The sequence below is a fragment of the Rhinolophus sinicus genome, chromosome 2 (assembly GCF_057876585.1).
Source record: "Rhinolophus sinicus isolate RSI-liver-muscle chromosome 2, RSI-T2T, whole genome shotgun sequence".
Lineage (NCBI taxonomy): Eukaryota > Metazoa > Chordata > Mammalia > Chiroptera > Rhinolophidae > Rhinolophus > Rhinolophus sinicus.
The window spans coordinates 174677075-174703122 of record NC_142502.1 but is presented as its reverse complement, the minus strand read 5'-3'; the positions used below and the strand labels follow the sequence as shown (position 1 = coordinate 174703122).

At 53.2% G+C, this 26048-nt stretch overlaps 1 protein-coding gene across 3 annotated transcripts in view; it reads right to left on the bottom strand.

The window, feature by feature from the left end:
* ADCY3 (adenylate cyclase 3) overlaps positions 1-26048 on the bottom strand; it is a 75710-nt gene that overhangs the window by 4107 nt on the left and 45555 nt on the right. For 2 of the 3 annotated variants that reach the window (XM_019712740.3, XM_074331762.2), the window contains exons 4-18: positions 15845-15975; positions 15213-15324; positions 14914-15041; positions 13630-13788; positions 12537-12714; positions 9832-9960; positions 8069-8211; positions 7764-7925; positions 6255-6342; positions 5308-5424; positions 3328-3584; positions 2983-3051; positions 1613-1694; positions 638-796; positions 32-178 (exon numbers count right to left, since the gene is read on the bottom strand). In XM_019712740.3, the coding sequence (XP_019568299.2) occupies positions 32-178; positions 638-796; positions 1613-1694; positions 2983-3051; positions 3328-3584; positions 5308-5424; positions 6255-6342; positions 7764-7925; positions 8069-8211; positions 9832-9960; positions 12537-12714; positions 13630-13788; positions 14914-15041; positions 15213-15324; positions 15845-15975 (2061 nt within the window). The remainder of the gene's footprint in view (positions 1-31; positions 179-637; positions 797-1612; positions 1695-2982; positions 3052-3327; positions 3585-5307; positions 5425-6254; positions 6343-7763; positions 7926-8068; positions 8212-9831; positions 9961-12536; positions 12715-13629; positions 13789-14913; positions 15042-15212; positions 15325-15844; positions 15976-26048) is intronic. The other variant, XM_019712741.3, reaches the window with a different exon arrangement.

Genomic DNA, 26048 nt, shown 5'->3' with positions numbered 1-26048 from the left:
GATGGGGAATGGGAGGGAGATGGGCACTCACGGAATCAAAATCTGAGATGATCTCGTTGAGGAAACGCAGACACTCAATGCCACCATTATTGATACTCTCCTCTGTGTAGAAGTCGGCAAAGTTGGGCAGCGAGGCAAACATGACTCCAATCTCATCGTAAGACTGGCTGTACAGCTCCTGAAAAGAGGCAGGGCCAAAGTGCAGAAAGAAACTGAATAATGTGTTCCACAAATGACTACCCTTCATCTATGAGAGGTGCACTCAGCTTTTTGGGCACGTCTCCCAGATTATCCCAACTTGGAAGCATTAGAGAGTAGTTCTCATCACAACTTTGAATAAATAAAAACTAGCTTCTCTAGTCCCTATAACAGCCTCAGCTTTGAAAAAGGGTAGAGCGGAGTTGGGAAGTAAGGCAGAAGAACCGTTCTATTTGCGAAGGTCACACAGAAAGGCAGGCTCTAGCCAAGGTTTCATCTGCTGAAACGGGGCCTCGCAGAGATGTGTGGCCCAGAAACAATCTTTGTAGCACAGCCCTGTGCCATGTCCTGAGCAGGCCTGCGTTCACAGGCATTCCCTGCCAGAGAGCTGGATGAAGACAGCCTCATGGCTCCAGGCTGCACACAGCAGGCCACTCACCTCATCTCTCTTCTTGGACCCCAGGAAATGGCGTGCCACGTGCTCAGGCAGCATGTTGGTGACCAAGGCCTCGTTCCAGCGTCGCATCTCATAGACACGTTCCTTCTGCTCGTGGACCTCAATCTTCCACAAGAACAGTGTCCGAGCCAGTGTTTCCACCTACAGACAAAGGCACAGGCAAGATGTATGCTCTACGCTGGCCAATTGATGGAAAGATGAAGAGTGGGAACTTGAGTGGAGGGGTTCCACATGGCAAGGGAAAGAAGACCCAGAGGTTGGGATCCATTTCATCACAAAGGCCGCCCTCCAGCTGCAGTGAGGTTCCAGCCTCTGGTTACAGCACACATCTAAGAGGCCTTCTGAATGTGTGGGGCCTCCTGGGGCCTATTGTAACTACAGGTCTGACTTGCGGGTGGTGGCAGCAGTGGGGATCTAGCCCTAGCCCAGGGTGGAGCCCCCATGTCCAGCAGGCCCTGTTTGGCGAAGCAGCGCTGGAAGGCTGTACTTCCCCTGGCCAACCACTGGGTGGCACCTGTGCTTACATGGAGCAGTAAGTTCCTGTACACATACTTCTCTGGTGCCCTCTGCCCCTCTCCTTTTTGCCTTTTAACCCAACAAGAACTTCAGCAGCTTCTTTCCCTTTCTCTTCTGGCTCTGTGGCCAGTGTGTTGCTGACCCCCAGAGCCAGGATGAGTGAAGATCCATGAGCCCCTGGCCCAGGGAATAGAGATTTTATCCAGGCTTTGATGCCCCCTCCTCCCCACGCTTCCTTCAGCGTCTGGAGATCAGGAGGAAGAGGTAAAAACTGTTTCGCTTGTATCACTGAGGAGGAAACCAGAACGTGGAGAAGAGCCATGTGGGGTAAAGGAAACTGGCATTTCTCAGGAGGCGCGTTCTTAGATCTGGGCCTGCTTCTCAGGAGGCCCTGACAGGTCACAAGGAGAGGAGAGGAGAGGAGGGCATGCAGGCACTCACATGGCGGGAGAAGCAGTAGAAGCTCAGCATCATGACGAAGAGCATCGCTGTCATCGAGTACTTAGAAGGCACCAGTGACAGCCTGCAGGGCAGAGGAACCAGCTGCACGGCCTTCATTCTCTCTGACTGGGCTGTGCGCTTCCCTGTCACCCAGGCCCCAGAAACTCATCCCAGCTCCTTAACGAGCCTTCACGTCAAGTCCAGGTCCCAACTGGGCAGTAAAGCTTTCCTAAATCACGGGGCTCCTGACAGCCAGCCCACCCTGGCCCCTCCTGGCTGCACTGGGAACCCACATTGGGCTGCTCCACGGTGTTTAATAACCACTGCGTCACCTGACTCACCGCATGAGTAGCTGCAACCACACAGGGATTGGGAGAGAAACTAACATCACAGTGATGGGACCAGGGCACAGTTTTACGTGCTTTTTTATAACGGCCCATATTTGTGTGGAGCCATAGGTCATTTTCATTACTGTATCGTAGTATATGAATATACTACAGTTTACGTACCTATTTACTGTTGTAATTTGGATTGTTTTTCTTCGTTTTGGATATTTGTGTATATATGTGGTTATTATAAACTGTGACTAAGGACACACGTGCTGGACATAGACATGCAAGGATTTCTCTAAGGTGTATGTGTAGCAGTGGAATTGCTGGGTCATGGGTCTATCTTCAACTTTACCTCAAATAACTCCAAATAGTTTTCTGAAGTGTTGTACTAATACATACTCCAATCAGGAGTATACTTGTTGTACGTGGTATCATCATACTTAATTCTTGCCCAACTGGTAGGTGTGTGATGGTCTTTTGTTGTGGTCTTAATTTGCATTTCCTGATTACTGGGATGCCTTTCATTTATTAGTGGCCAAAGTAATTTTTTTTTTTTAACTTTCTTGAAGGTCTAGTCAAGTCACTGAATCATAAAATCCTCAAACTTGAGAGCTAACAGGACATTGGACTAGTCCACTATCCTTTTCAAGAAATGAAACACCCAGGAAAACTGGGCTGCCTGCAGCCCCGCAGAGAATTCCTGGGGCAGGTCAAGAATCCAGGTCCTCTAGTTGGAATGCAATGTTCTTTCCTCCTCTCTTCTGCTGTCTGTCCTGCCTGCCAGTTACGTGTATATGCAGATACCACCCATTTGACTTCTCGGTTTACTCTCTGATTCTGGACAGGCCAGGATGGCCAGGTCTAGACTAAAATTCCACCTGTGCTCCAGCCCGCCTATAGAAATACTCTAACTTGAACATCCCATATCATGTATCTTTGGAAGGGTGAGGCCGTGGGACTCTGGCCTGTGGTATTTGTTCCCTATCTAGAAGAAAGGAGCCAAAAATGCAGGGCAGGTGGCAAAGCAGTCACTCTTACCTGTCAGTGCCATTGAGCCCAGGGGTGGAGATTATCTGCATCTTCTCCACAGCAACCATAGGAAAGCTGCTGGACAGAGAATAGAACACTCAGGCCCCATCTGGGTACGAGAGGCTAACGCCCAGCCAAACACTGAGGTAACCCAGATCTTCCACTCATCAGGAAAGGAGAGTCTATCCTAGGTTCACAGCCAACCAGTGGCATGTCCGAGAAGCCCTGAGCCCTGATCCCCATACAAACCTTTGATGAACCCTAGAGACAGAAAGCTACCTCAGTGCAAGTCCATGACTTTGAAATGGGGACTTGGGGGGTGGGAGGGAGGAGAAAATCTAGATCCCCTCTTACTCGTGTCCCTGGAAGCGTATGCGGTCGTATTCATCAAAGATGGGGCACCAGGCGTAGATGTTGATGATGGCCACTGCACCCGTGATGAGCAGCATGAGCGTAAGCTTCACCATGTGGCTGACCTGCACCAGCATGATGGTGGCGATGAGGGACAGCACGGCCACGTAGTTGTAATACTTGGGGTTCTCCATGCAGCCATCCTCCATCTCCATCCCTGCAGTGCCGTTGGGTCCCGTGGAGTACTGGAGGCAGCTAAGCTGAAGGCCAGGACCACAGGGAGCAAGGGGACAGCAGACATGGTCAGAGGAGGCTCTGTTGTGGCAGAGGACGTTCAGCTGCCACTTCCACAGCTCCCTCAGGAACACCGAGAAAGATGGGAAAACTTACCAAGGAATAAGACAAATGTTAGTAATTCCTGCTAAGAGCTTTACCATCATCTCACTTGAGTATTTTTAGTATTGTCACCATTGTATAGAAAACTCAGGCTGGACTTGCCCGAAGGAGCACAATTAGCAAGTTGTAAAACCAGAGCTAGGAGTGCAGTCACCAGGTTTCTAGCCCACGTCACAGTTACAGAGGGACTGTGGGGCCAGTCAGCCCGCCTCACAGCCCAGTGACGGCAGCCGGTCTGCGCAAACGCATCCACTTCTGGAGTCTGGTCCCTGGTTCCGCTGCTGGGCAGATGTAGTCAGTAGAAAGTGCATCCAAAAACTGAATCAAACCTACTTTTTGTCACCTTCACCCACTGGAGCTTGTGTGGCTTTGGGGACGTTCTAGGCATGGGATTCCAGCATGTTTTCCTACCTTCCTTGATTTCCACCCTCCACTGGTGACAAGATCTCCAGGTGTCCTGCAGTGTCTGTGACCCTGTTAGTGGTGTGCTGTGACCTGCCAGGGGCCTGGCTTCTCGTCCCTGCACTGTGGGCACCGTGCCCCCCAGGGCCTGTTAGACTCTAGAGCTCATTCCATCCAGGTGCATTTTTGGTCAGTTGGCCCTAGACTGTGTCACCTATACTGCTGCCCAAATAAGTCTCCACACCAAGTTTTCTCCTGTGCTGAGACTGTTAAAGAAAATGAAGCAAATAATATAACATTATATTTGAAAAAAGGGCTGTGTAAGGGTGTCTATAATACCACCAAAATTAGAGCCGTGACAGCTCCCAGCCCCCAGTGCTCAATAAATGGTGGCTCTGAATCAGTCAATCTCGGCCTTCCAGCTGCTTTCCCTTCTCCCCAAGAGAGCATCTGGCCACCCCCTCATGGGACACGCAGCTTCTTCATGAACTGAGGACAGCAGAGAAGAGGATTTTGTCTGCCTCTAGCCATTCGGGCTCTGAAGCTGTTGTCCCCAGTGACCCAGCTGTAGGAAGGTCTGGCCATGTTCAAATGGATGAAGGCCGACCAGGAGAGCTCCTTTAGTGGAAGAGGTTCATCTCCCTGGTCCTGAGGGATACCTGGCTCTTAGCCACACTACAGGGAATACTTAGGATACACAGAACGCTTACGAGTATTGTGCTCCTTGAGCAGTGAGATACGGAGGAAGAAAACAGGATTGGAATTTAGACCTGATTCGGTTCTTGACTGTTTCTTATTGGCTGTGTGACTTAAATCAAGTGAATTAACCTCTCAGAGCATGAGTTCTTCATATGAAAGTACAGCTAACAGTACCGACCTCTTGGGGTTGTAATCAAGATTCAATGAGTCAATGTATGTAAAGCATCTAGCACAGGACGTGGTGCGTGGTGCTGGGCTCTTGGACTCTGGAGAACGAGGAGCTGGGGAAACCAGTCAGCCTCGGAGTTTTCCTGGGAAGAAGACCCCCTCTGTTTGGTCAGGATGATGTGTTTAGGAACCTAAGGCCACTGCAAACCTGTGTCTCATGGTGGAGGGACAGGGTTGACAAGCTGCCTGTGCTGGCCAATACGGAAGCCTTTTCCACTGAGAGCAGGGAGTGTCCCTTGAAGGACAGCGGGAACTCACCATGTCCACGGTGTTTGCCATAACCAGAATGAAGATGGCTAACATGGCCCAGGTGTTCCTGGCCCAGCGGGTCCGGTCAATCCAAGTCGAGAAGGCCACAAGCTTCTTGGGAAAGGCCTGGAAGGAATGGAATGTCAGGCCAGAGCCTTTTCTCCTGTGAACACAAATGCTAACGACCCTGCGTGCTCCCATACTTCCCAGGAACCTAAAAGTCGTGCTTTGTGTGTGAGTCAACCAAAACGGACAGTGGCCGAGCTGAGAAGGGAGCGCGGGAATCCCAGTGCTCTGCACCACGCCTACTTGACGTACTAAGTTAATACCACGGCTTCCAGATAGCAGAACCCTTGGCCTAGAAGTCACAGGACCAGCCCTGGAGGCTGTCGGCAGCGCCAGCCAGCAGTAGCTCGCTCACTGTCTCCATGTGACAAGGCCAAGTCAGGGAAGAGCTTTCAGGGCCAGCGTCTTTGGCTACTCCTGCCTTTCCCAGGTCAGTATACCTAAGTCCACCAAGTTACCTGGCAAGACATGTGCCAGATTAATTTCCCTAAAACAGTACTTTTCCCTGTTGTTCTGATCAAAAACTGCAAGGCATCCCAGCACTTACAGAAGTCTTAATCCTTTTGTCTGGGTTTCAGGGTCCTTCAGTCAGAGCCAACCCACCTTCCAGCTGGGCCACCACTGCTCTTCACAGGTTCGCACGTCTAGACTCTGCTTGTGCGCCCTTGCGTGTGCCAGCATCAGAGCTCACCCCAGTCCAGCCCACCGTGCGTGCTCTGCTGACGTCAATGAATGACTGAATGGATAAAGGCCTGAACCATCCTAACAGAAGATTTGTAATCTACTGATAAGGATCCGACAGGCCGCATGACTCCATCAATACCCGCTTTCACGGGAAATGACACTCACTTCCAGAGGGCTTCTGGGCCAGAAGGAAAAGTGCTTCTTACCCGGGGAAAGATGGCAGCCAGTGAGCAGATCGTCAGGATCAGAAGTAGAACCTCGCCAACCACAAAGGTCACATAGTTTGTCATTAGCCTGTCACAGAGATAGACGACAGTGAGGGGACCAGAGGGAACAGTGAGATTGGGTGAGGGGCTAGGAGAGTAAAGGAAAGGAGGCCGAAGGCAGGTCCTTGATGTAAGAAAGGCACAAGCCTGTACCTGCAAAGTCCCATGTGACCCTCCCAGCCATAACTGTTGGCCAGGACATTTCCCAGAGAAGGGCAGATGCAGATGCCCAGGGCAGAGCCCAGCAAAAATCCGGGAAGAGATCCTTAGAAATAAGCATGCTGCCACGTAACGATGATGGAGGGAGAACAGAGCGTACGGAGCAGCAATCCCTCACTTCCAAGTGCTGCTGAGAGTTCCCCTTTGACACCTGCACAGCCTTACACTTGACAAGGTTGTTCCACATCTATCTCATGAACTCTGAGAAACCTGCTGTCTCCAAATCCCCCATTCTCACACCCATTCCCATTTGGTTTCACTCCACTCAGTGCTCTTGCCAAGAGCCCCAGAACCTAAGTGTTGCTGATCCAGTGCCTGATTCCCCGTGGCCTCTTACTCCTCAGGTCTTTCCTGAACTGTCACCCTGGCAGTGAGGCCCGCTCTGAGAATCCTATACAAAAATGCAAGCAAAACAAAGCTCAGCTCACCACCTGCGTCCCCATCTCCCTCTGACGTTGATCCACGGCGCTCACCCGTCTGCATATGTGTTTTGATTACTTAATTGCTTATGTCTATCTTCCCCTTCTAGAATGTAAGTTCCACTAGAGTGAGGATTTTTGTATGTTGCGTCCATTGCTACATCCCGAGACCTCAGCCCTAGGCATGAAGTAGACAGTAAACATTTGTGAAGTGAAGGAGTGAAATTTGATCCTGACAACAACGCTGAGTTAGGTAGGACAGATATTGTTATCCTCAGATGTTTATCATCAGCAGCTTCGGCCTTATGGATGAGTAAACTGGTGCTCAGGGAACCCACAGTGAGTGCCCGAGGTCATACAACAACTAGGCGTGGAAACCACGTCCAGAACCCAGGACCATGGGACTGAGGCCAAGGCTCTCAGGCATTCCCCAGCTGTAACGAGCCTGGCTCCACACCTGCTCCTTTCGGATGGGCCGTCCCTGAGCAGGAGGGAGCTGCTGATTGGCTAGGGCGGGGGGAGGGGGAGGAGATCGCCCCTCAGCTGGGCTTCAGCAGCTGGGGCAAGGACTCCAGAACACGCCCTTGCACCAGAGGGCCTGCTGCTGGGTTAGAGCTATCTGTCTGTGCCCAGAGCCTAAAATCTATCTTTACTAAGAAGAGCCAAGAAAGGGAGCCAGATCAGCCTTGGTGACTGAAGTTAACGAGTGTCCCCATCCTCTGTCTCCTTGTCCCACAGCCACCCTACGTCAGTCGCCAGCTGACGCGCCCCCGTCCCTCAGGCCTGTGGGCTCCTGCAATGCCCCCCTCACCAGGGGTCAATGAGGATCTCGACCAGGGCCGTACAGAGCAGGACCACGCAGGAGCAGCTGAAGGCCGCCCCACTCTGCTTTTCTTTCTCCACCGAGTAGCGGGTTTCCATCTCGGGGTCCATGAACCTCATGGATAAGAGGAAGGTGTTTCTCTTCTTCACTCTGTGGTGGAAACAAGCCCTATGAAACACAAACGCCACCTCTGCCTCGGCCTCATGTTTAAGGTGACTAACTTCCTGAGCCCTGAGTTGGCCTGACAAGGCACGTGCTGAGGGGCCTCGGGCCAGGGTGTGCGGACCACTTACACCTGGGCCGACTCGCGCTCGAGCAAGGCCTCGTTGAGCAGCTGGTTGAGCTCATGCTCGTCCTCAGAGGCGTCCACCACGCGATCAGCCAGGTCCTGAAGGCGCAGCCTCCGGCGAGGGTTGGGGAAGGAGGGGTTGTCAGCCTGCAAGGCAGTGCGGCAGAGTTGGGGGGCAGGTGGGATGGAGAGCAGGGAGGAGTTGGGGAAGGATGGGGGGGGGAGGGGGGGCGTGCGTCACACTCTCCAGGACTGACCCCTTGGCTCTAGAAACCATTTTCCAGGAAAAGTCTCCCTGGTGCTGTCATGTGGCTCCCTCCCACTTGGGTCTAGACCCAGAGCCACAATCCCTCCTGATTTCCCTGGGACTCTGGGTCCCAGGTAGCACCTAACGAGCTCTGCAGTGGTCACCCACTAATGGCAGCGTTGTGGGAGAACAGCCACCTGGCTCCCGAGTGGGAGACCTGGGAGTTGGAGACGACTGCTGGGTCAGCTCAGGCCTGGCACATCCTGCTACGAGGATGGGGGTGGCACACACACGGACATCAGCACCCTCAGGGATGGGAATGACCCCCAACCCCAGGGCTTCACAGAGTTCTTAAAGGAGCTCGCATCTGGTTCATCTTGGGGAGGAAGATCTGAGAGGGAAAGTGATGGGACAGAAAGTAATGTCCTTGTCACTAGTGCGGTGGTGGGGCTAGGGTCCCGGCTTCCATTTTTATTCCCAGTTACAAAGGAAAAGCATCAACTCCAAAATTAGGAGTCCACACTCTGATTATGCAGCTGTAAGTCCAATTAAGAATCAAGACTGGGCACGTCAGAATCATCTGTATGGGCCAAGAGTACCTGGAAGCCAGACAAGATACCCTGGTCTTAGGCTCAGGTGGGCCACTGGGTGACAATTTGACCCCATCTAATTCATGTCCCCCCAGCCCCACCCATTTCCTTCTCCATAAAATGATGTGGATGGCCTCTTCCAATACCAGGGAGCATATCCTGAAGCAGTGTGACACTGGCTAGTTGTGAAGACACAAAAATATCACAGGCTGCTGACACTGTGTCCTTCCTGTTAGAGTTACATCACATTTGTATTTCCACTTTCTATCAGGAAAATCAGTGACACAGGAAAGGGACTGAATGCTGTGGCACTCAAGAAAAGCCCTGTCTTCCAGCCCTGTCTTATGCTCCAGGCCCAGATCTCAAGGCATCAGGGGGCAACTCTGCCCCTCGCAGTGAGACAGGCGGCCCTGCCCCCCAGTGCACAGCAACCCCAGCAAGGCGTCCGTCTCAGAGCAGTGGCCGCTGTCAGTGACCAGCTCAGGAAGCTCTTCAGTAATGGACAGACCCTGGGTGCTCTCCCGAGAGGGACTCTTTCCTGGGCAGGTTGGGGGAGCGTGCTAATTCCTTTAGAAATCCTGCATCTGTGCATGGGACGTGGAGTCTGGCCGGAGAGGGGAGCTCAGCCCTGAATTCTCACTTTCAAAACAGTCTCGGATCCTGTAGAATTTTCCATGGATGTCCTCACTGCCCACATATCTACAGGATTCTGCGACATCAGACCTAGGCAAGGCCTCAGAAGTGACCCTCTTTTGACCTTCCCCACCCCCATCCCATGTAATTGATGAGGGGACAGTGGGGCCAGGCTTTGGGGGGAGGTGACCTGCCCAGGGTTTCTGCCAAAAAGGAGCGGAGCACAGGACTCTTCCTGTGGCAACTTCTGCCTCCTCACCTCTCTGCCCACATCCTGGCCCCCAGCCCCACACGTACCTGGCCATCTTGCTCCTCGGGTTCCTCTGATGTGGAGCCGTTGGTATGGACACTCCCATTGGGCTCCTTGGTCCCAATGAGGGCAGGAGAGCTGGGCTTAGAGGAAGTTGGTGCTCCATTGGGCAGGGCCTGCAGTGGAAAGGAGAGGGCGTCAGGGACCCCAGATGCTGCCAGCTGCCCACCCCGCCTGTAGTTGGTCTCTGTCAGTCCGATGCTCCTCACCAGAGTTTAGAAGCCTTGTAGACTTAGAAATTTCACCACTCAATTCTTCCTTCAGAACGTTAATTTTTAAATGCTCTAATTTTCTAGTATTAATTTCTACTATTAAAACTTGTCCTATTATTCCCCTTATTTCTAAAATGGTAACTCAATGACACAGTGATTCACAGAGGTCTTTTTGGTGTAGAGCCCTGTCAAATGCCTCCCAAACATCTGAATACATTTCATAAACCAATTTCCTCAATGATTAGTATTTTTCCTTGACAATAAGTTGAACACTGTAACACAGGGAAACAGTTCATTCATTCATTTAATAAGTACTGAGTACCTACTATGTGACAGGAACTGTTCTAACTCCCGGGGATACAGACAAAATGTCCTGACCTTGAAAGCTCACATTCTAGTGAGGAAAGGCAGACAACAGCAAAATAAGTTATTACAGTACATACGGAGAAAATGCTCTGGAGAAAGAGAAAGTGGAAAGGGGGCACAGGGATCGTTGGGGAGTGTGACTATGAAGGGGTGGTCAAGAGACGTGTCACCATGAAGGTGACATTCAAGTAAAGACCAGAAGGAGCAAATCATGCAGCTCTCTGGGGATGGGGGTTCCAGGAAGAGGGAGCAGCCAGTGCAAAGGCCCTGGGACAGGTGTATGCCTGGACTACCTGAGCAACAGCCCAGAGGCCAGTGCCGCTGGAGCAGAGTGAGTGGAATGGGCACGGTTGGTGAGGGCCTCACTGTTAGTGGGTCTTCTTGACCTCTGTAGGACTTCAGCTGTCACTGAGATGGGAGTGACATGATTTCACTTAACATATTAGCAGGATCACTCTGCTGTGTTGAAAAGACAGCGGAGCAAGGATAGAAGAGGGTGACTGGCTGGGGCATTACTGCAGTAATCCTACACAAGATGACCGTGGCTTGGATGGGAATGGGAATTGGGGGGGGGGTGAGAAGGAGGGAGAACAGAGCTTATCTTGCAGGAAGGGTCAACAGAACTTGCTTGTGGGTAGTAAGAGAGGGGTCAAGGATGTCTTCAAAGCTTTTGGGCTGAGCAGTTAAGAATGCAGTTGCCACTTACTGAGATGGGGAGACTGAGGCAAGGGCAGGTTTTATGGTGGAGAAGAGGGTCAGGAGCTCAGCTTTGGTCCTGTTAACTCTGAGCTGCCTATTACATACACAGGGGGATTTACAAGTGGCTGTCCAATGAGTGCAGGGAAGCCAGCTGGGGCTAAGGTCTAAATGTGGGAGTTGTCAGAGGTGGAACTTAAGGCAATGAGACTGACAGCAAGGTTAGTATAAATGGGAGAGGTATGGAAGCTTTTGAACACGTTGGAAAGGATTCATGGTGATAATTCTCCTCACATTCTCCTTATCAGTTTATTCAACTAAACCAGGGGAGAGATTTCTGCAAATGCAATTGTATTTGCTCCTGTGACTTCCAGACAAGCAACTCATCACTTTCCCTATTTCTTCCCATGATCCTCCCTGTCTCACTTAACATTTTCATGTTTTATCAGTTGGGACTCAGGGACTGTAGAGGTTAGGTGCTCTGTGAACACTGCCTTCTCCGAGTCCATCTTGAGCTGGAGACTTCCTAAACAATTGTGAAGCTAATCATGTGAGCTCCTGAGAGTTGTGACAAGCAGTGTCCTTCCCCACGCATACTGGGGGCTCACAGTTGCTACACAGCCTTGTAGGGAAGACAGCCGGAATCACCTACAGCAGCTGAACTTTTACGTTCCCTGAGAGAGACGTACCAGTGTCGGCAGGTAGGGATGCCTGATAAATATTTGAGCTCATTTCTCTTGTAAGAGCTCCTACAAATCAGAGGTGGGTGGGCACCCTCAACGTTTTGATACACACATGCAATTCTCAGAAGGAAATCACCTGGCTAACAGCCACGTTAGAAGTGCTCAGCCTCACCCATCATTAAAGAACTGAGATTAACACAGTGAGATATCATGGTTCCATCTTTTAAATGAATGAGGATAAAAATGAGTGAAGAGCCTCGCCAGGGCACGGGGAGGGTGGCAGAGGTGAGAAGGAGGGGACACGGTACTCCTCTCCTCTGTGACTGCCTCCTCGGCACCCTCCCTCTGCTGTGCTCTCTGTCCCTACGTGTTCATGTCACTCCTGTGCTTCACCTGCTCCCTCCATGCAGGGGACCTTAATCCCCAAGCCAGCCACTCTTCTGAGCTCCACTTACACATTTTCAGTGGCCTCCCCCTCCGGACGTTGTCAGGATAAACTGCAGTCCCCTTGCTTTTCACTTGCCTTGAATTACATGCACTATCTCCCCCAGAGACCAGCTCGCCCTCTGAGAGGAGGCCACCGCTAGTCGCCTGCTCAACAGGACTCAGAATCACTTCTATGCCAACCTGCGCCTCACCTCTCATATTCAGCCATCGTCAAGTCCTGCCAGCTCTTCTGCAATCTCTCCTTTAATCCCTCCCTTTCCATCCCCCTAGTCCAGGTGGGGGACTCACCGAGCCGTTGAGGCCATTTTGAGTGGCTGTTTTCTTCACCTCCGGCTTGGATGCAATGACGAGGTAGGTTTCAATGCCCTTCTCATCAAGATAATCGCAGCGGCTGCCCCCATCGCCTGGCTCCACATCAAACTCTCCTTTCAGGCAGTCCAAGGTGCTCTGGGAGATGTGAACACGCCTGCATTGCAGCCAGAGAGGCCGTGAGCGCAGGCCAGAGGGCAGCCCTCACCCAACCCCCAGGGACAGTCAGCGGACAGCGGCTGGACCAGGCTGCTGCTCAGGCCTGGACAGGCGAAGCAGAGCCCAGGTGTCTGGACAGGCGAAGCAGAGCCCAGGTGGAGGCAGTGAGATGTGCTGCCACCGCGAGCAGTGACAGGGGAGTCCTGGAGGGCAGCACGGCACCTGTCCCTCTCTGAGCCTCAGTGTTACACACACATAAGACAATAAATGTCCTCACAGGCTGCTGAGAGTATCGAGTGAGAAAAGGAACTTAGGAGTCTGCTCTGCACTCTAAAGTGATAAGGTCCAATTATTACCCATCTTGCAGGATCTTCGGTTGCAACACCTACTGTTGGAGGGTAATGAACCCACTTCTGGGGACTCACCACTGAGGGAGAGAACTGTGACTGTCTTTGAGGGAGGGTCCCTCACCCAGCAGGGAAGATTGCAGTGTGTCCTCAGCCTGTGCACCCTGAGGGTGGGGCCTGCCCCACCTGACTGGCTGACTCTGTAATAACTCAGGTGAGATGCACAGGTGCATTGGAACCACAGATGGCTGCCTCAGCGCCTGTCACTGGTAATAACGCCCTTTGGGGAGACGGGGCATACTGACTGACGTAGCTACACTGGTGACAACACCAGAGCCCAGGAAGCCCCACACGTGGGTAAAGGGGACAAGAGGACAGACTGCTGCAGAGGTCAGGCAGGAGAGGCCACAGCCAACGTCAGGCCCAGGACGCAGGCACCCCGAGGAGGAATACTGCTGGTGCGAAGGGGTCCCTTTTCTAAGGCCCTCTGTCCCTTGTCCGGGCCACAGCCCTGAAGGAGGGATGGGCTACCCAAACCTGCCCACTGGGAAGGAACACTCACTCACCCAGGGATGCCACCGGCCTCCATTTTGTTTGCCACCGTGACGTCGGTCGACCACACGTCGTACTGCCAGCGCTTCTGGCCCAGGACACCCCCCAGCACAGTGCCCGTGTGCACCCCCACACGCATGTCCACCCCGGTCTTTGTCTTCTCCCGCACATACCTGCCAGGCACACACAGAGAGGAGGAGGGGTCGGGGCACGTCCTCAGCAGGTGCCAGGCCCCTCCCCCTGCAGGAGGAATCCTGCACAAACTTTCTTCCCTTCCGGACCCAGGGGCCCGACTAGATGCCCCCCAGCTTTCTGCCTGCCTTTGAGCTGAGTACGCAGAGTGACTCTGCCCCCGGCCCTCTTCCCCCAAGGAACCTCCAATTGCTCTCTTCCAAGTACCCATTTGTTTATACGTGCAGGTGCTTTTTCACTGAGTGTCTAGCATGTGCCCAGCACTATGCTGGGTGCTGCATGTGCCGAGGGGCACAGCTCCTCACTTGAGAACTCCAGGAAGAGACACATGAAATTCAGAACTGTGCTTGATGGTGAGGGGAGTGGAGGTGAAAGTCTCTAATCCTGAACTACCGCCCCCTGGAGGAGAGGCAGCATTTGTCTCCAGGCCAATACCAGAGGGAGCACCCACCAGAGACCCTAAGAGGACAGGCGGGTCCACAGTGGGTGAGGGTCTCTAAGCCCACCTGCAGCGGTAACAACAATGGGCAAGAGTGAGGGGAGGCTGAGTTCACCATCCGCATAGCTCATGGGGGTGGAGCTCAGAGGCCAGGGTTCTAGTCCCGTCCTGCACCCCAGATGTCTGGTGACCTCAGCAGAGTCACTTCACTGCTGTACCTTGGCTTTCTAATATGGCAGATGGGCATGGTGACCCTGGAACCTATCTGCCTTGGAGGGTCATGTGAGAGAACCCTGAGAATAGAAGGGGGAACCTGGAGGAAAATTCAAATGTGAGGTGGCATGATGAATTTCATGATGACGGCAACTTCCAGAAGAACAAAATAGTGTGGACTGAGGCTGGGAAAGCACCCCTCAGAGGCTGTGGAGGTCGTGCAGTTTCCCTCAGCTATAAGGAAAGTAAGCCAGGACCCTCCTTCCCAGAGCTGGGGACTAAGCGACCTGCTAACCAATGCCACAACCCACATCACATCACTACATCCATGCTACACGCCTGAACAGATCCCTCCGAAGGGGCCCGGGGGTTCTGGGCCCACCACGAGACCTGCAGGAGAGGCCTGCTTGTCCCACGGGCTCAGGCGCCCCCTCCCTCTGAGGCACCCACTTACGAGATGGCCTCCACCATAGCGAGCCCCATGAGGATGGAGCAGACGGCGTGGTCCTCCCGGTAGTCAGGCAGGCCACAGATGCAGTAGTAACAGTCTCCCAGGATCTTAATCCGCAGTTGGTGGTATTTCTGAAAGGGCAGGGCACGGGCTGTGGTCCCCTGTCCCTCTTCAGCAGGGAGGAGTGGCAAAGAAAGCACAGGAAGGACAGGTGGGAGGGATCCGTGGGAACTGGGAGGGCCAGGCGCAGGCCACGAGGGCGGACCCCAGCTGGAGAGCTGGGTGAGGGTTGGGGTACTCACGGCCGCCAGCTTGTCAAAGCGGGCAAAGAGCTCATTGAGCAGCTTCACGAGCTCCTGGGCACTGCAGGCAGAGGACAGCTGGGTGAAGCCCACAATGTCCGCGAAGAGGATGCTGCAGAGGAGGGAGGCAGCCGGCAGTGAGGCTGCAGCCACACGCATGACACCACTGCCAGCTCCTGATCCCACCCACGGCAGCCAGGATCACGGCGGGAGTAGGTCCTTGCTCAAGCCCCAAAGCAGTGAGACCCTGGCACTTCCAGGCTGAATTCAGGGCTCTGGCAGCGCTCACCCTGCAGACCTCCCTCTACGGGCCCCCCGCCCCGTGCTGCCTCACTCTCCTGCCCCAGGATGAAGGCATCCTTCCTGGAAGGCCATGGTTTGAGCCCAGTGCTGGCCCTGAATGGCTGGGCGGCCTCCCCGATGTCCCTTCCCTGCTCTGGGTGACGTCTGTGCCATGATGGGGCTGGACCACGTGGCCTACAGCACGTCTCAGCCCGTCCATCAGCAAGGCGGCTCCCGCAGTGGGGGCTCACACTGGGGGATGGCTGTGCTTCAAGTCCCCGGGAAAACTCTCGACCCCACAAAGCCCCACCCCGTCCTGCTCTGGGCTCCTGTGCCCACAGCTGACACACCTGACGTTCTCATGGCGGTACATGTACATGGTGTTGAACTGCTGCTGGTCTTTCTGGCTCTCGTCCTTCTTCATGTCCTTCAGCATCTCATCAGCCACGTGCTTGGGCAGGATGGAAAGCATCAGGTTCTCCTGTGGGAGGAAGGAGAGGGTTAGTGAGGAATGCTGGGTCTGCCTGTCCTCTTCCAGGGGCAAGTTCAAATGCTGCCGGGAAGAAACACTCTGAGTCTGGTGACAGATGTCAGCCAGGAACCAGATGATGCCTGGCCGAGGCCTCAGAGCGCAGACCCTGCCTTGGGAAGCAGCCAGAGGCCCTGGAAAGGCAGCTCCTCACACTGAGAAAGCTCAGGGTTGTGGCCAGAGCATCTTCAGCACACCGACGGGAATCAGGAACATAGGAAGAAATCCAGGCTTGGCTTGGTGCCTCCAAGGCATCCCCCACGCCACAGGAAATGTGAGGGTTCCTGCGTGGACCCACTTTCCTCTGCTCTTGCACTGTGTGCCCCGGAGAGCAGGGCCTCTCCTGTGGGTGGGCAGCCAAGAGCCCCCAACAATCTGGTGTCGTACCAGGCCCTCCCAACCCCCATCTCCCCTACCAGCCAGAGGGCAGGGCCTCAGCTCCCCTGGTGGTTTGCTGTAGGGCAGCCCTCCACTCTCCACCAGGACAGTCTGCAGACCAGGGCCCCCGCCTGCTCACCAATGCACCGCAGGGAGGCCCCGTCACCCATCTCTGTTTTCATGGGGAAAATCACTCCTCTTTCTTGCAGTGAATCGCACGGTGATAATGAGGCGCGTCCTGCCTCTGCCGAGCGTGGCTGGCACAGGATCCACCCTGAAGCACTGATGGTGGTTCTTACTATCGTTCTCCCATTTCCAGCAACGGCCACTGTTAGAAACCTCTCTAATGGCATCATTACAGCTCAGGAATGACAAGCCACAATGATCCCCATGTGCCCTCCCTGGTTCCACGTGAGCCCAGGAAGCAGCAGCCAGGTCTCCCAGGACCCTGCTGGCAGAGCAGAGGGAGTGCGAGGGACACAGGGGCCCCCACTGTGTGGGGAGGGGAGCCCACCACAGAGGATCTCAGGACTTCTCCTGGAACCCAACTAAACCAGACACATAGAGAAGAGAACCTCTCGGCTTGGGAAGATGAGCCTCCGGGATGATTTTCAAGCCAGAGACCCGGGGCACTGCCACCCTCAGAGGCAGCCTCGGAACAGAGCTGCCAGAGTCCCGAGGGGAGAAGGGTCAGTGGGAGGCAGCAGTGAGCACAGGGGCTGGGGCAGGAACCTGGGGCTCCCAGCCCACCCTGTGGGCAACCCTTGTCGGTGACAGAGGGCAGGATAGGAGGGCCGGTGATTAAGAGCCTGGGCTCTGGGCCGGGGCCTGGCTCAGCTCTCTGCCCTGCCACTCAGTGACCACGTGATACCAGGCAATTACTAGACTTCTCTGTGCCTTGAACCCTCGTTGGTAGAACAGGAGGCCTAAGTGACTCATTACCGCAAAGCACTTAGAACAGTACCTGCATACAAGTGCTCAGTACATTAGCTATTCTTGTGTCACCTGACATGTGACTGAGGGCGTCAAGACAGCAGGTGTATCAGAAAGACGAGGCCTAAACTTCCTCTAGGCTTCGAAGCTGACCACAGATTTACAGAGTAAGAGTTCCAGCGGGAAACCCAGGGTCAACTGAAAACCCCTTTGGTCACTCAGCCAGGGCTTCCATACAAGTCTCAGCCTCACTCTGCCTCCCCGCCGCCAGGTGTGCTAGGGGCAGGCAGAGGCAGATGTGAGGAGTGTGGGAAGGCCTGCCAGGCTGGGGAAGAGGCTGCTCAGCCTCTTGTGTGTGGCCAGGAGGGGCCGTGGGACCTCGAGGACTAGGAAAGGCAGTGCTGTGCTGGCCTCCCTGCTGCAGCCGGGCAGCCAGAGCCCACTCGGCCAGGCCTTGCCCCCCTCTCAGACTCCTCCTCAGAAAAGCCTCTCAGGGACATCAGAACCCAGTCCAGTCCTGTGAGGTGCTCCATGCCCCAACCGCAGTCCCAACGTCCCTGAAAACAAGCCAGGCCTCCTCCTGGCACAGCCCAGCTCCAAGGCTGTCAGCTAAGGCAGGATAAAGGCAGCAGTAGACACAGTCGGTGCAGCCCTGACAAAGACGGCAGCCTCGGAAGTGACAGCAGTGACGAGGCCAGGAGATCAGCTCGGGGTAGGATGTGGGGAATTGTCACTTTTTGCATTATATCTTTCTGTAACTTTTTTCCAAGAGCATAAGTGAATTCCGAAAGCAGAAAATCAGTGTCAATTTTTAAAATAACAAGAAAGAGGCCGTGGTTGTCAATGAAGGCTTCCGATCTACCCGTGTGGTTTACGGAAACTTTATAGTCGACCTCAAGAGGTTAAGCAGGCAGAACCCCCTTACCTCATTCTGATAAAGCGAGTTTTAAGTAAGAAGTAGGTGTACACAGAAGAATGGACAATCTGACAGATGAGAATGGATCGAAACAGGCAGCTGCCAAGGGACTGGCCAGGAGAGAACATTCTAGTAGGCAGAGGTCAAAGGGAGGAAAGTGGCCGAGTGGGCAGTGAAGGAGGGGCCACCCTCCCCTGCCAGCTGCCCTCCAGGGCCAGGCCCACCTCACAACCCCAGGATCTGTGTCACAACCAGGCTCTTCCTCCTCCTCTCCAATCCACCTGGCGTGGCTCCACAGCACCCAAGGCCGTCCTCACTATGGCGCACACCTGCCTTTCTGGTCGCATCTCCCCTGCTCTCCTCCATGGCCCGTCTGCTGTAGACAAGTTCCTTCTTGCCACCTCCACCCACACCCTTCAACTCTCACCTCACCTGCCACCCGGCCCTGGCGGGGTGCTCGTCCTCCTTTTCACCCTCACCCACTTGACTGATGCTGACCGTATCTGCCCTTATATTGCAGAGATTCCAAACCTTTTCCTGGATCCCTTTTAGAAGTGTGTGATGTTAATGACGGATCTTCTAAACCAATGCTCATATACACAGAGGATCCCTGACATCCATTCTGAGTCCCGGTTAAAGACCCCAATACCTCAAATGTATTCTTGGAGAAGGAAGGAAGGAGGGTGGGATCCAGGTACACTTGTCTGGCGGGTCCCACCAGGGGGCGCAGGAGTCACAGGGCTGGAGGGGAGAGGGGCCCAGCACGAGGGATGTGGCTTGGTCTCCCCAGCACAGTGGCAGAGCCCACTCGTCCAAAAATAGTAGCTGCTATACGTTTCAGGAGTCATAAGAATGTTCCAAGCCTCTGACCCATTAATGACTCTCCTGGGACTGTATCCAATGGAAATCATCCAAAAGAAGTAAAAAGATACATGTGCATGAAGAACTTCATTGCAGCATCACTTACACTTGCAGAAAAAACTGTACACAGTCCACATGCCCGGCGAGTGATTAATTAAATTGTGACATGTCCTTTGGATGGAAGATTATGCGACCTTAAAAATGATCTTGATGAAAACTGTTGCAACAAGAAAGTGATGAGAGAGAAAAGCAGGACACAGAATTGTATTCTATGAAGCTGATGCTGGGTATATGGACATCTAAAGGCAGAAGGACAGGTGGGTACAAAAGAGAAAAGCATAATTTAATTTGGGGGATGGAATGAAGAGAAAGCTTTAAATATTTTTTCAAAATGCTGTATGGCTGGTATACGGCTGCTGCTTCTTTTTAAAAATACTTTTTAGACTGAAAATAAACATAAAACTTCCTGTTGCCTCCAGCGGTGACCCTGACCCCAGCTTGTCCATAACAACCAGTTTTCTTAGAAAGAAGATCCTTACAAGGCTATTAGGCTGGCTCCAGACTCCTCTTGGATAGAACCTGAGAGGGGCGGCCGGTGGCCAGTTACAAAGCAAGGGGGAGACCCCAGTGCCACAGCAAAACGGGGGGAGGCAGTGACCCTCTTAGGGAACCAAGTGACAGAACAATCGCCCTGGCTGGCTGCTTTTGACAGTTCTCATGAACATAGCAACTCAGCAGGCAAATAGACTGCATTGGATGTTGTTCTGCTATGAAAGTGAAGGAACAGAGGTACCCAAACCTTATCTAGTTAGGACCTGGCAATACTGCTCGAGAAATCCCTATCAGGGCTCTTCTGGGGGCGAGCCCACTAACTGGAGTTGTGTGGGGAGATCTGGTCAGCTATTCCTGAGGTGGGTCCTGCTTGCTGAAGAGGACCTGGCTGAGACCTCTGGGGGGGCTTCAGCATGGTGGCCCAGGCGGCAACCCAGACCACCTCTGGGCACCAGGGAGAGCAGGCTGAGTAGAGGCAGCTGCTGAGGGAGAGAGGGAGGTGGACTTGTGGCTGGAGCCTGGGTTCAAGGAGGGGCCACCCTCCCCTGCCAGCTGCCCTCCAGGACCAGGCCCATATCACAACCCCAGGATTTGTGTCACGACCAGGCTCCCCCTCTCCTCCTCACAGGCTGACATGGCTCACATCGCACTAAAGTCTGGAAGCCCCACTGTAGGAGCACGTGAAGAGAAGGATTTGAAGGATGGAAAACTGAGGGGAAAGACGCAGTCATGGCTGTATGAGGGGAGAGGCTGACTGGTACCCCCAGACCAAGATCCTGCCTGCCAAGCTCACTGCTAGAGACCCCTGCCTTCAACACTATGTCTGAGCAGGAGGCAAAACCCTCAGCTGAGGACTTGGGGATCAGAAAGAAGCAAAACACTTGAAACTCAAAGCCTGCGGACCGGAGAGCAGTGAGGAAGGTGGAAATGGCCACACACCTCCAGAAACTTGGACTCACACCGTCAGAAACAGAAGTCCAGTGTTCACCCAGGTTCCTCTGAGAAAACTAGGAACTGCTGACGATCAAACCCCAAAAGAACTGGAAGTAGAGGAAGCTGTGATCAAAGTTTGTCACAAACTAACAGAAGGCAGCGGGACGTGGGGGGGAGAGCGTTCTACAATTTAGGTAACATTTTATTTTCATTTTCCTTCAACCCGTTTTTAGTTCTAAAATTAGTTTTTTTGTAATGCCATTTTCAAAACTGAACTGAAACTGGTACCCCATCTCTTTAAAACTCCTGGTATTTTGAATTCTAATGCTTATTATTCATGACCACATGAATTTTTGTGATCAACTTCATGTTATGACCCCTTCGTGTCATCTCTCCTTTCTAAAAACGACAGGGGTCACAGACGACACCTTTCTCAGGACTGTGCCTTCTTAGGCGTGCAGCGCTCTGACGTTCTGGCACGTGGCTCCTTCACTTTGGGACTATGACTTTCAGTGATGGGTGGAAGTTTTCCAGAAAACTGGACTGTACGCAAATGACATTTCCTTACCTTAAAGCTACTTTTAAAATCTGATGATCTGGTCTGGGCCAAAAGAAGGAATATCCGTTGGAGGTTGAAGAGACAGATAGGAAGATAATAATGACTAATTCCTAAGGTGGCTTCGCTGAAGTGACAAAGTATTTTAAAAATATTAAAAAGCTTGTCAGAGAGGAGGTGTGACCTCATCATCCGAGGCTTTAGGAGGTAGAGCAGAGGTCACTGAGCTGGGGTTAGGCTGCTAAGGCCCCGTGACCTTGGGCGTGCGCTTTGTCCCTTTGTACGTGGTTCCTCATCTGTCAAACGAGTGATCTCTTAGGCCTCCTTTCTCTGTTCAAGATGCTCAAATTCTTCCAGACGGAAAACTTCAGAAGATACAGAGGTTGTGTTTATAAAATGTAAGGCATGTCACTAGGACCATCAGTTAATTTGGATTTCACTACCGAGTGATCTGGGCAAATACACAGGATGAAATGTTAAAGGGTAAATGTAATAACTTCTATTTGAGGCCCCAAAACCAAGTATAAGAAAACAGAATGGGAGAGGCATAATGTATCAAGACTGGGGATAAAAGTCTAACCATCTGAGATGCTACTCGATTCTAAATAAATTCAGAGCATAAGTGGAGCCTAAATAAGCCCTTTGGCCCTTAACAGTTAAGGGCCCTGAAAGAGGAGGGGGAGGGCCTGCTGGGCCCTTCCCCACAGGGAAACAGATCACCTAGGCCTTCGTGGGTGGACGAGGTGAGGGGGCCTGAGGGCGGGGATCTGAGGGCCTGGGAATCAGCCTGGAGCAGGGAGGGCTCGGAGATACCCCAGAAAATTCTTCAAGTCCGAGGGAAGCTGTTGTATGGAAACGGGGTGAGCCTTGCTCTGGGGGCCCCATGAGAGAGAGAGCTAATGAGGGCAGCCTGCCAGGGAACAGATCATCGCTTCCAGAGGAGGAAGAATTTTCTAAAAGTCAAAACAGTTCAAATAAAGAATGTGCTGCCCTGAGAGGTGGTGAACCCCCCTCCCTGACACCGCGTGAGAAGGCCACAGGAGGGAGTCACCACAGGCCGGAAGGCAGGCCCAGAGCACAGGGGACCCTGCCAAACTCTGGAAGTCGAGGCCTGAGGCCCTGAGACGCGGCTCCACACAGAGGAAGAAGGCAGGGAACTGCTTCACATAGCCTCTCCCCAGCCCCCCAATGCTTTGATGGTTATCCTATAAACACACAGTAATGAAAGTCAAGGCCCTGACCCTCTCTGGGCAAAGAACCAAACATGGTCCAGAAAGAAAAAGAACAAATCCTGAAAGTCTTTAGTCTGCTTTCTGGGTAGAGGAAAAACTGCCCAGATCCTGGGAAGAAGCACCCCAGGCCTGCCCAGGCGGTGAGCAGACCTGGGGTCGGGTAGGGCACTACCTGGTGTCCTGACCCCTGGGAGAAGAGACCACAGCATCCAGGGGCAGGGTGCTCGGCCTTCTGACCTCCTCGGGTGCGATCTCATCTGTAGAAAGTTATTTGCTGAGCTCTCAGGTGAGCTGTGAGGCCCTGGCTGGGGCGGTCTGTACATGGACTCAGCCCAGCTCTGGGAAGGAATCAGTCGAGCCCCTTCTCCTCAGCCATGACTCATGCCGAGCCTCGCCTTCTCCCTGGCTCAGGACTGGGACAGAGGAAGGAGGCCAGCTCGGCTCCCAGGGGCCCTGAGTTGTTACAGCTGACACTCTGATGAGGCGTTCAGGAGTTAATTACAGCAAGATGGCCGGCAGGGACTCGGAGAAATGAGCTTGGCTGATGAGAAGCTAAGTTTCTACAACATCCTTGTGCAAGGGGCAGGAGGCTTAAGTGGAGAGAGACACAGGCAGTGCCTAGGTGGCCGTGTGTGTGTGTGTGTGTGTGTGTGTGTGTGTGTGAAGACAGCTTGTCTGAGGATGTGTGTGTCCTTGTGTAGGCCCCTGTGTGCCCTCCATATGTGCTGTGTACACACACATAAGCACACCCACAAATTACACGTCACTACAACCCATCACAGGCTGCTGGCAGACTCACAGCTGTCCACAAACATGTCTGCTCTTGTCCTGATTTATCCAGACTCTTGGAGCTTCCAGACCACTTGGAAGTGATAAGGTCACTGGACCACACGAGGTGCCCAAGCTGGCCTGACCACCTGAGCAGAGAAGGCACAGGAGGAAGGAAATGAAGAGCAGGAGGAGCTGGCCTACCTGCCCCGGGAGGCCAGAGCCCCAGCAGCCACAACAGGTGACATCTGGCAACTTTGTGATGTGGCAGGCAGTTGCCATTTAGACTAGGGGGCCACACGTGCTACCCTCATCCACAAGACATGGTCACAACCTCAGTCACTCAAAGAACAGTCACTGGTCATCTATGCACATCTCCAAGCTAAATGCTGGAAGGTCAACGGTAAACAGCAGTCCCAGGAGCTCGGATGGACAGGGCAGTCAAAGTCACACTAAGTGACTGGTCTCAGGGGCAGGAGTGCTTTGCTTCTTCAGCCAAAGGCTGTGGGAGTTCACAGAGGGAGAACCTGTGTAACTCAAAAAAACAAGCACTCTTTAAACAAGACCCTCCAGTGTGAGAACAGGCTCCAAGCCACGTGCCCAGAGTCTCCAAGGTTGATGGGCTTCCAGAAGGAAGCAGAGCCACACTTAATCTCAGTGGTAGGGGAGCCAGACTCACAAACCACCACCAGGCCATGTCACCTTGAACAGTACAGAAATCACACAGACCCAAGGTCAGCCCAGAACTCTCACCCCACTAGAGCGGGAGAAGGGACACTAAGTGTGTGGTGCTTCTGGTCACTTACCTGGAAGCCCATGCAGCCAGTCTCCAGAGACAAGAGCCAAGGTGACTGCAATCTCAGGAGACAGCCCTTTGGGCCCAAAGGCCATGTGCATTGTATCTGGAGCCCTCACCAAGCGTGCTTGGCACAAAGCAGGTGCTCCTTAGAGGTTTGGTGAGTTAATGAGCTGTCAACTAGGAGATACGGCCCAAGGGGCAAGCATCACCCTCTAGAAAAGAACTAACAGAACTTTCTGCAGCCACATTTAATATTCTAGAATCTGTGCTGTCCAGTATGGTAGCTACTACCCACACGTAGCTACTGAACATATGAAATGTGGCTACTGCAACGGAGGAACTGATTTTTAATTTTTAAACTTCCACTAATGTAATAGCCACACATGGCTACTGGCTACCATCTCGGACAGAGAAGCTCTAGAACACTGTAGCATTTAAGTACAGCGTGTGTGGCAACACTGAGGGACAGTGAGCAGCTGCCTGGAGCACTGAGGTCACATCTGTGATCAGTGGGGTGGGGTAGGAGCTGCAGTGTCCGTGTGGGAGGCACACACCACCTGCTTCCGTCCTTGACACGGAAGCAGCAGCTCAATGAACCCCAGGCACGAAGGCCCCAGCAAGTTAAACACACGAAACCTCCACCCCGAAGGGTTTATGGTGGTTTGGCCTCACTCCCTTTGCCTCCTCCCCGTGGAGCAGTAAATCTTGCCAGTTTCTTCCAAATGCTGCTCCCACCTTCCTTTACCCACTATACACTCCCCCAGCCGCCACTCCAGCCCAGCCCCAAACCAGTTTCTGGCGGGTCCCCTGACTCCAGTGTTTCCCACACAAAGGACCAAGAACAGCCCTCAAATGGATTTTGTCACCATGCATCATACTCCATCACCCCTGTCCTCCCCCGCATCTCACTTCTCACTAACCCCACCTCTGCCTCCCACTCGGATCAAGACTCCATTCTCCCCACCACACATTTGCCAGTTCCCCTCCCTGTCTTGAAAAGCCACCCGAGAATCCACCTCCATCACATTTTCTACATCCAACACTGAACACACTTCTAAGAGTATCTGCAGCCGGACTGCTGACCGCCCCTCCTTCACTGTCTTCCCCCGGCCCATTCACTCACTGCACTCACAGGCTTCTTTCTCGCTGTGTATTCAACAGTCACATGATTGTAACTTATTCCAGGTGTGACCCCAGCCAGATCCTCTGGGTTCTACTCTCCCATGATACTTTAGCCAATTTGGGTCCATCACACCATATTCCCAACCATGCAGACCAGGGCACAGAGGGGACTGGCTGATATGCTGCGGCTGTTGCTGCAGAGACTGGAATTTCTACCCAGTGCTTCCCTCTCTGAGCCTGCTGGCTGGCTTTCAGTAAGGCCCTGAGTGCCTCTGGGACAGAAGAGCAGGTGGGAGCAGGTCTTGGACTCATGCATGGCACTCAGTAAAACATCACCTCTTATTCTTGGGTAGAAGCAATAAATGTGAACCTGAGGTTCCCCAGGGCTGTTTGGTGCTAAGTTTTGCTAAGCTCTCTGGCATGCTATGAGGCAGGGTTCTCTAGGGACAGACAGCCTCACCCAGGCAGGGCACATGGGGGTGGGGGGTCTGAAAATGGAGGCACAGGCCCTCCAACCCATCAGACATATGCACAAAAAAAGCACGAAACTGAGACTGCCTGAGTGTGTCCCATCTAACTCTCCTGAAAGTCTACAAGACATCGCAAACTTGTTCTGACAACCCCCCAAACCACTATCTTCCCCATCTGTAGCAACCGCACCCTTACTGTTGCTTCCAGGATAAAACCCTAAGAGCCACTGTTGACTTTCCACACTCCCTCCTTCCATTCCACCCAGCACTAAACCCTGTTGGCTCTGCCTTCAAAATATATCCAGACTCCTCCTTCCCCCTCATCACCTCCATCCTGGTCTGACTCACTACCCTGTCTCACTGAAATGACTGCATAGCTTCTAACTGGTCTCCCTGCTTCCACTGCTGTCTCCACCAGCAGCCAGACTGACCCATTTAAATCCTACAACCCTCCAATGTCTCCCAACTCGCTCAGGGGAAAAGCCAAGGTCCTTACAAGATGCTA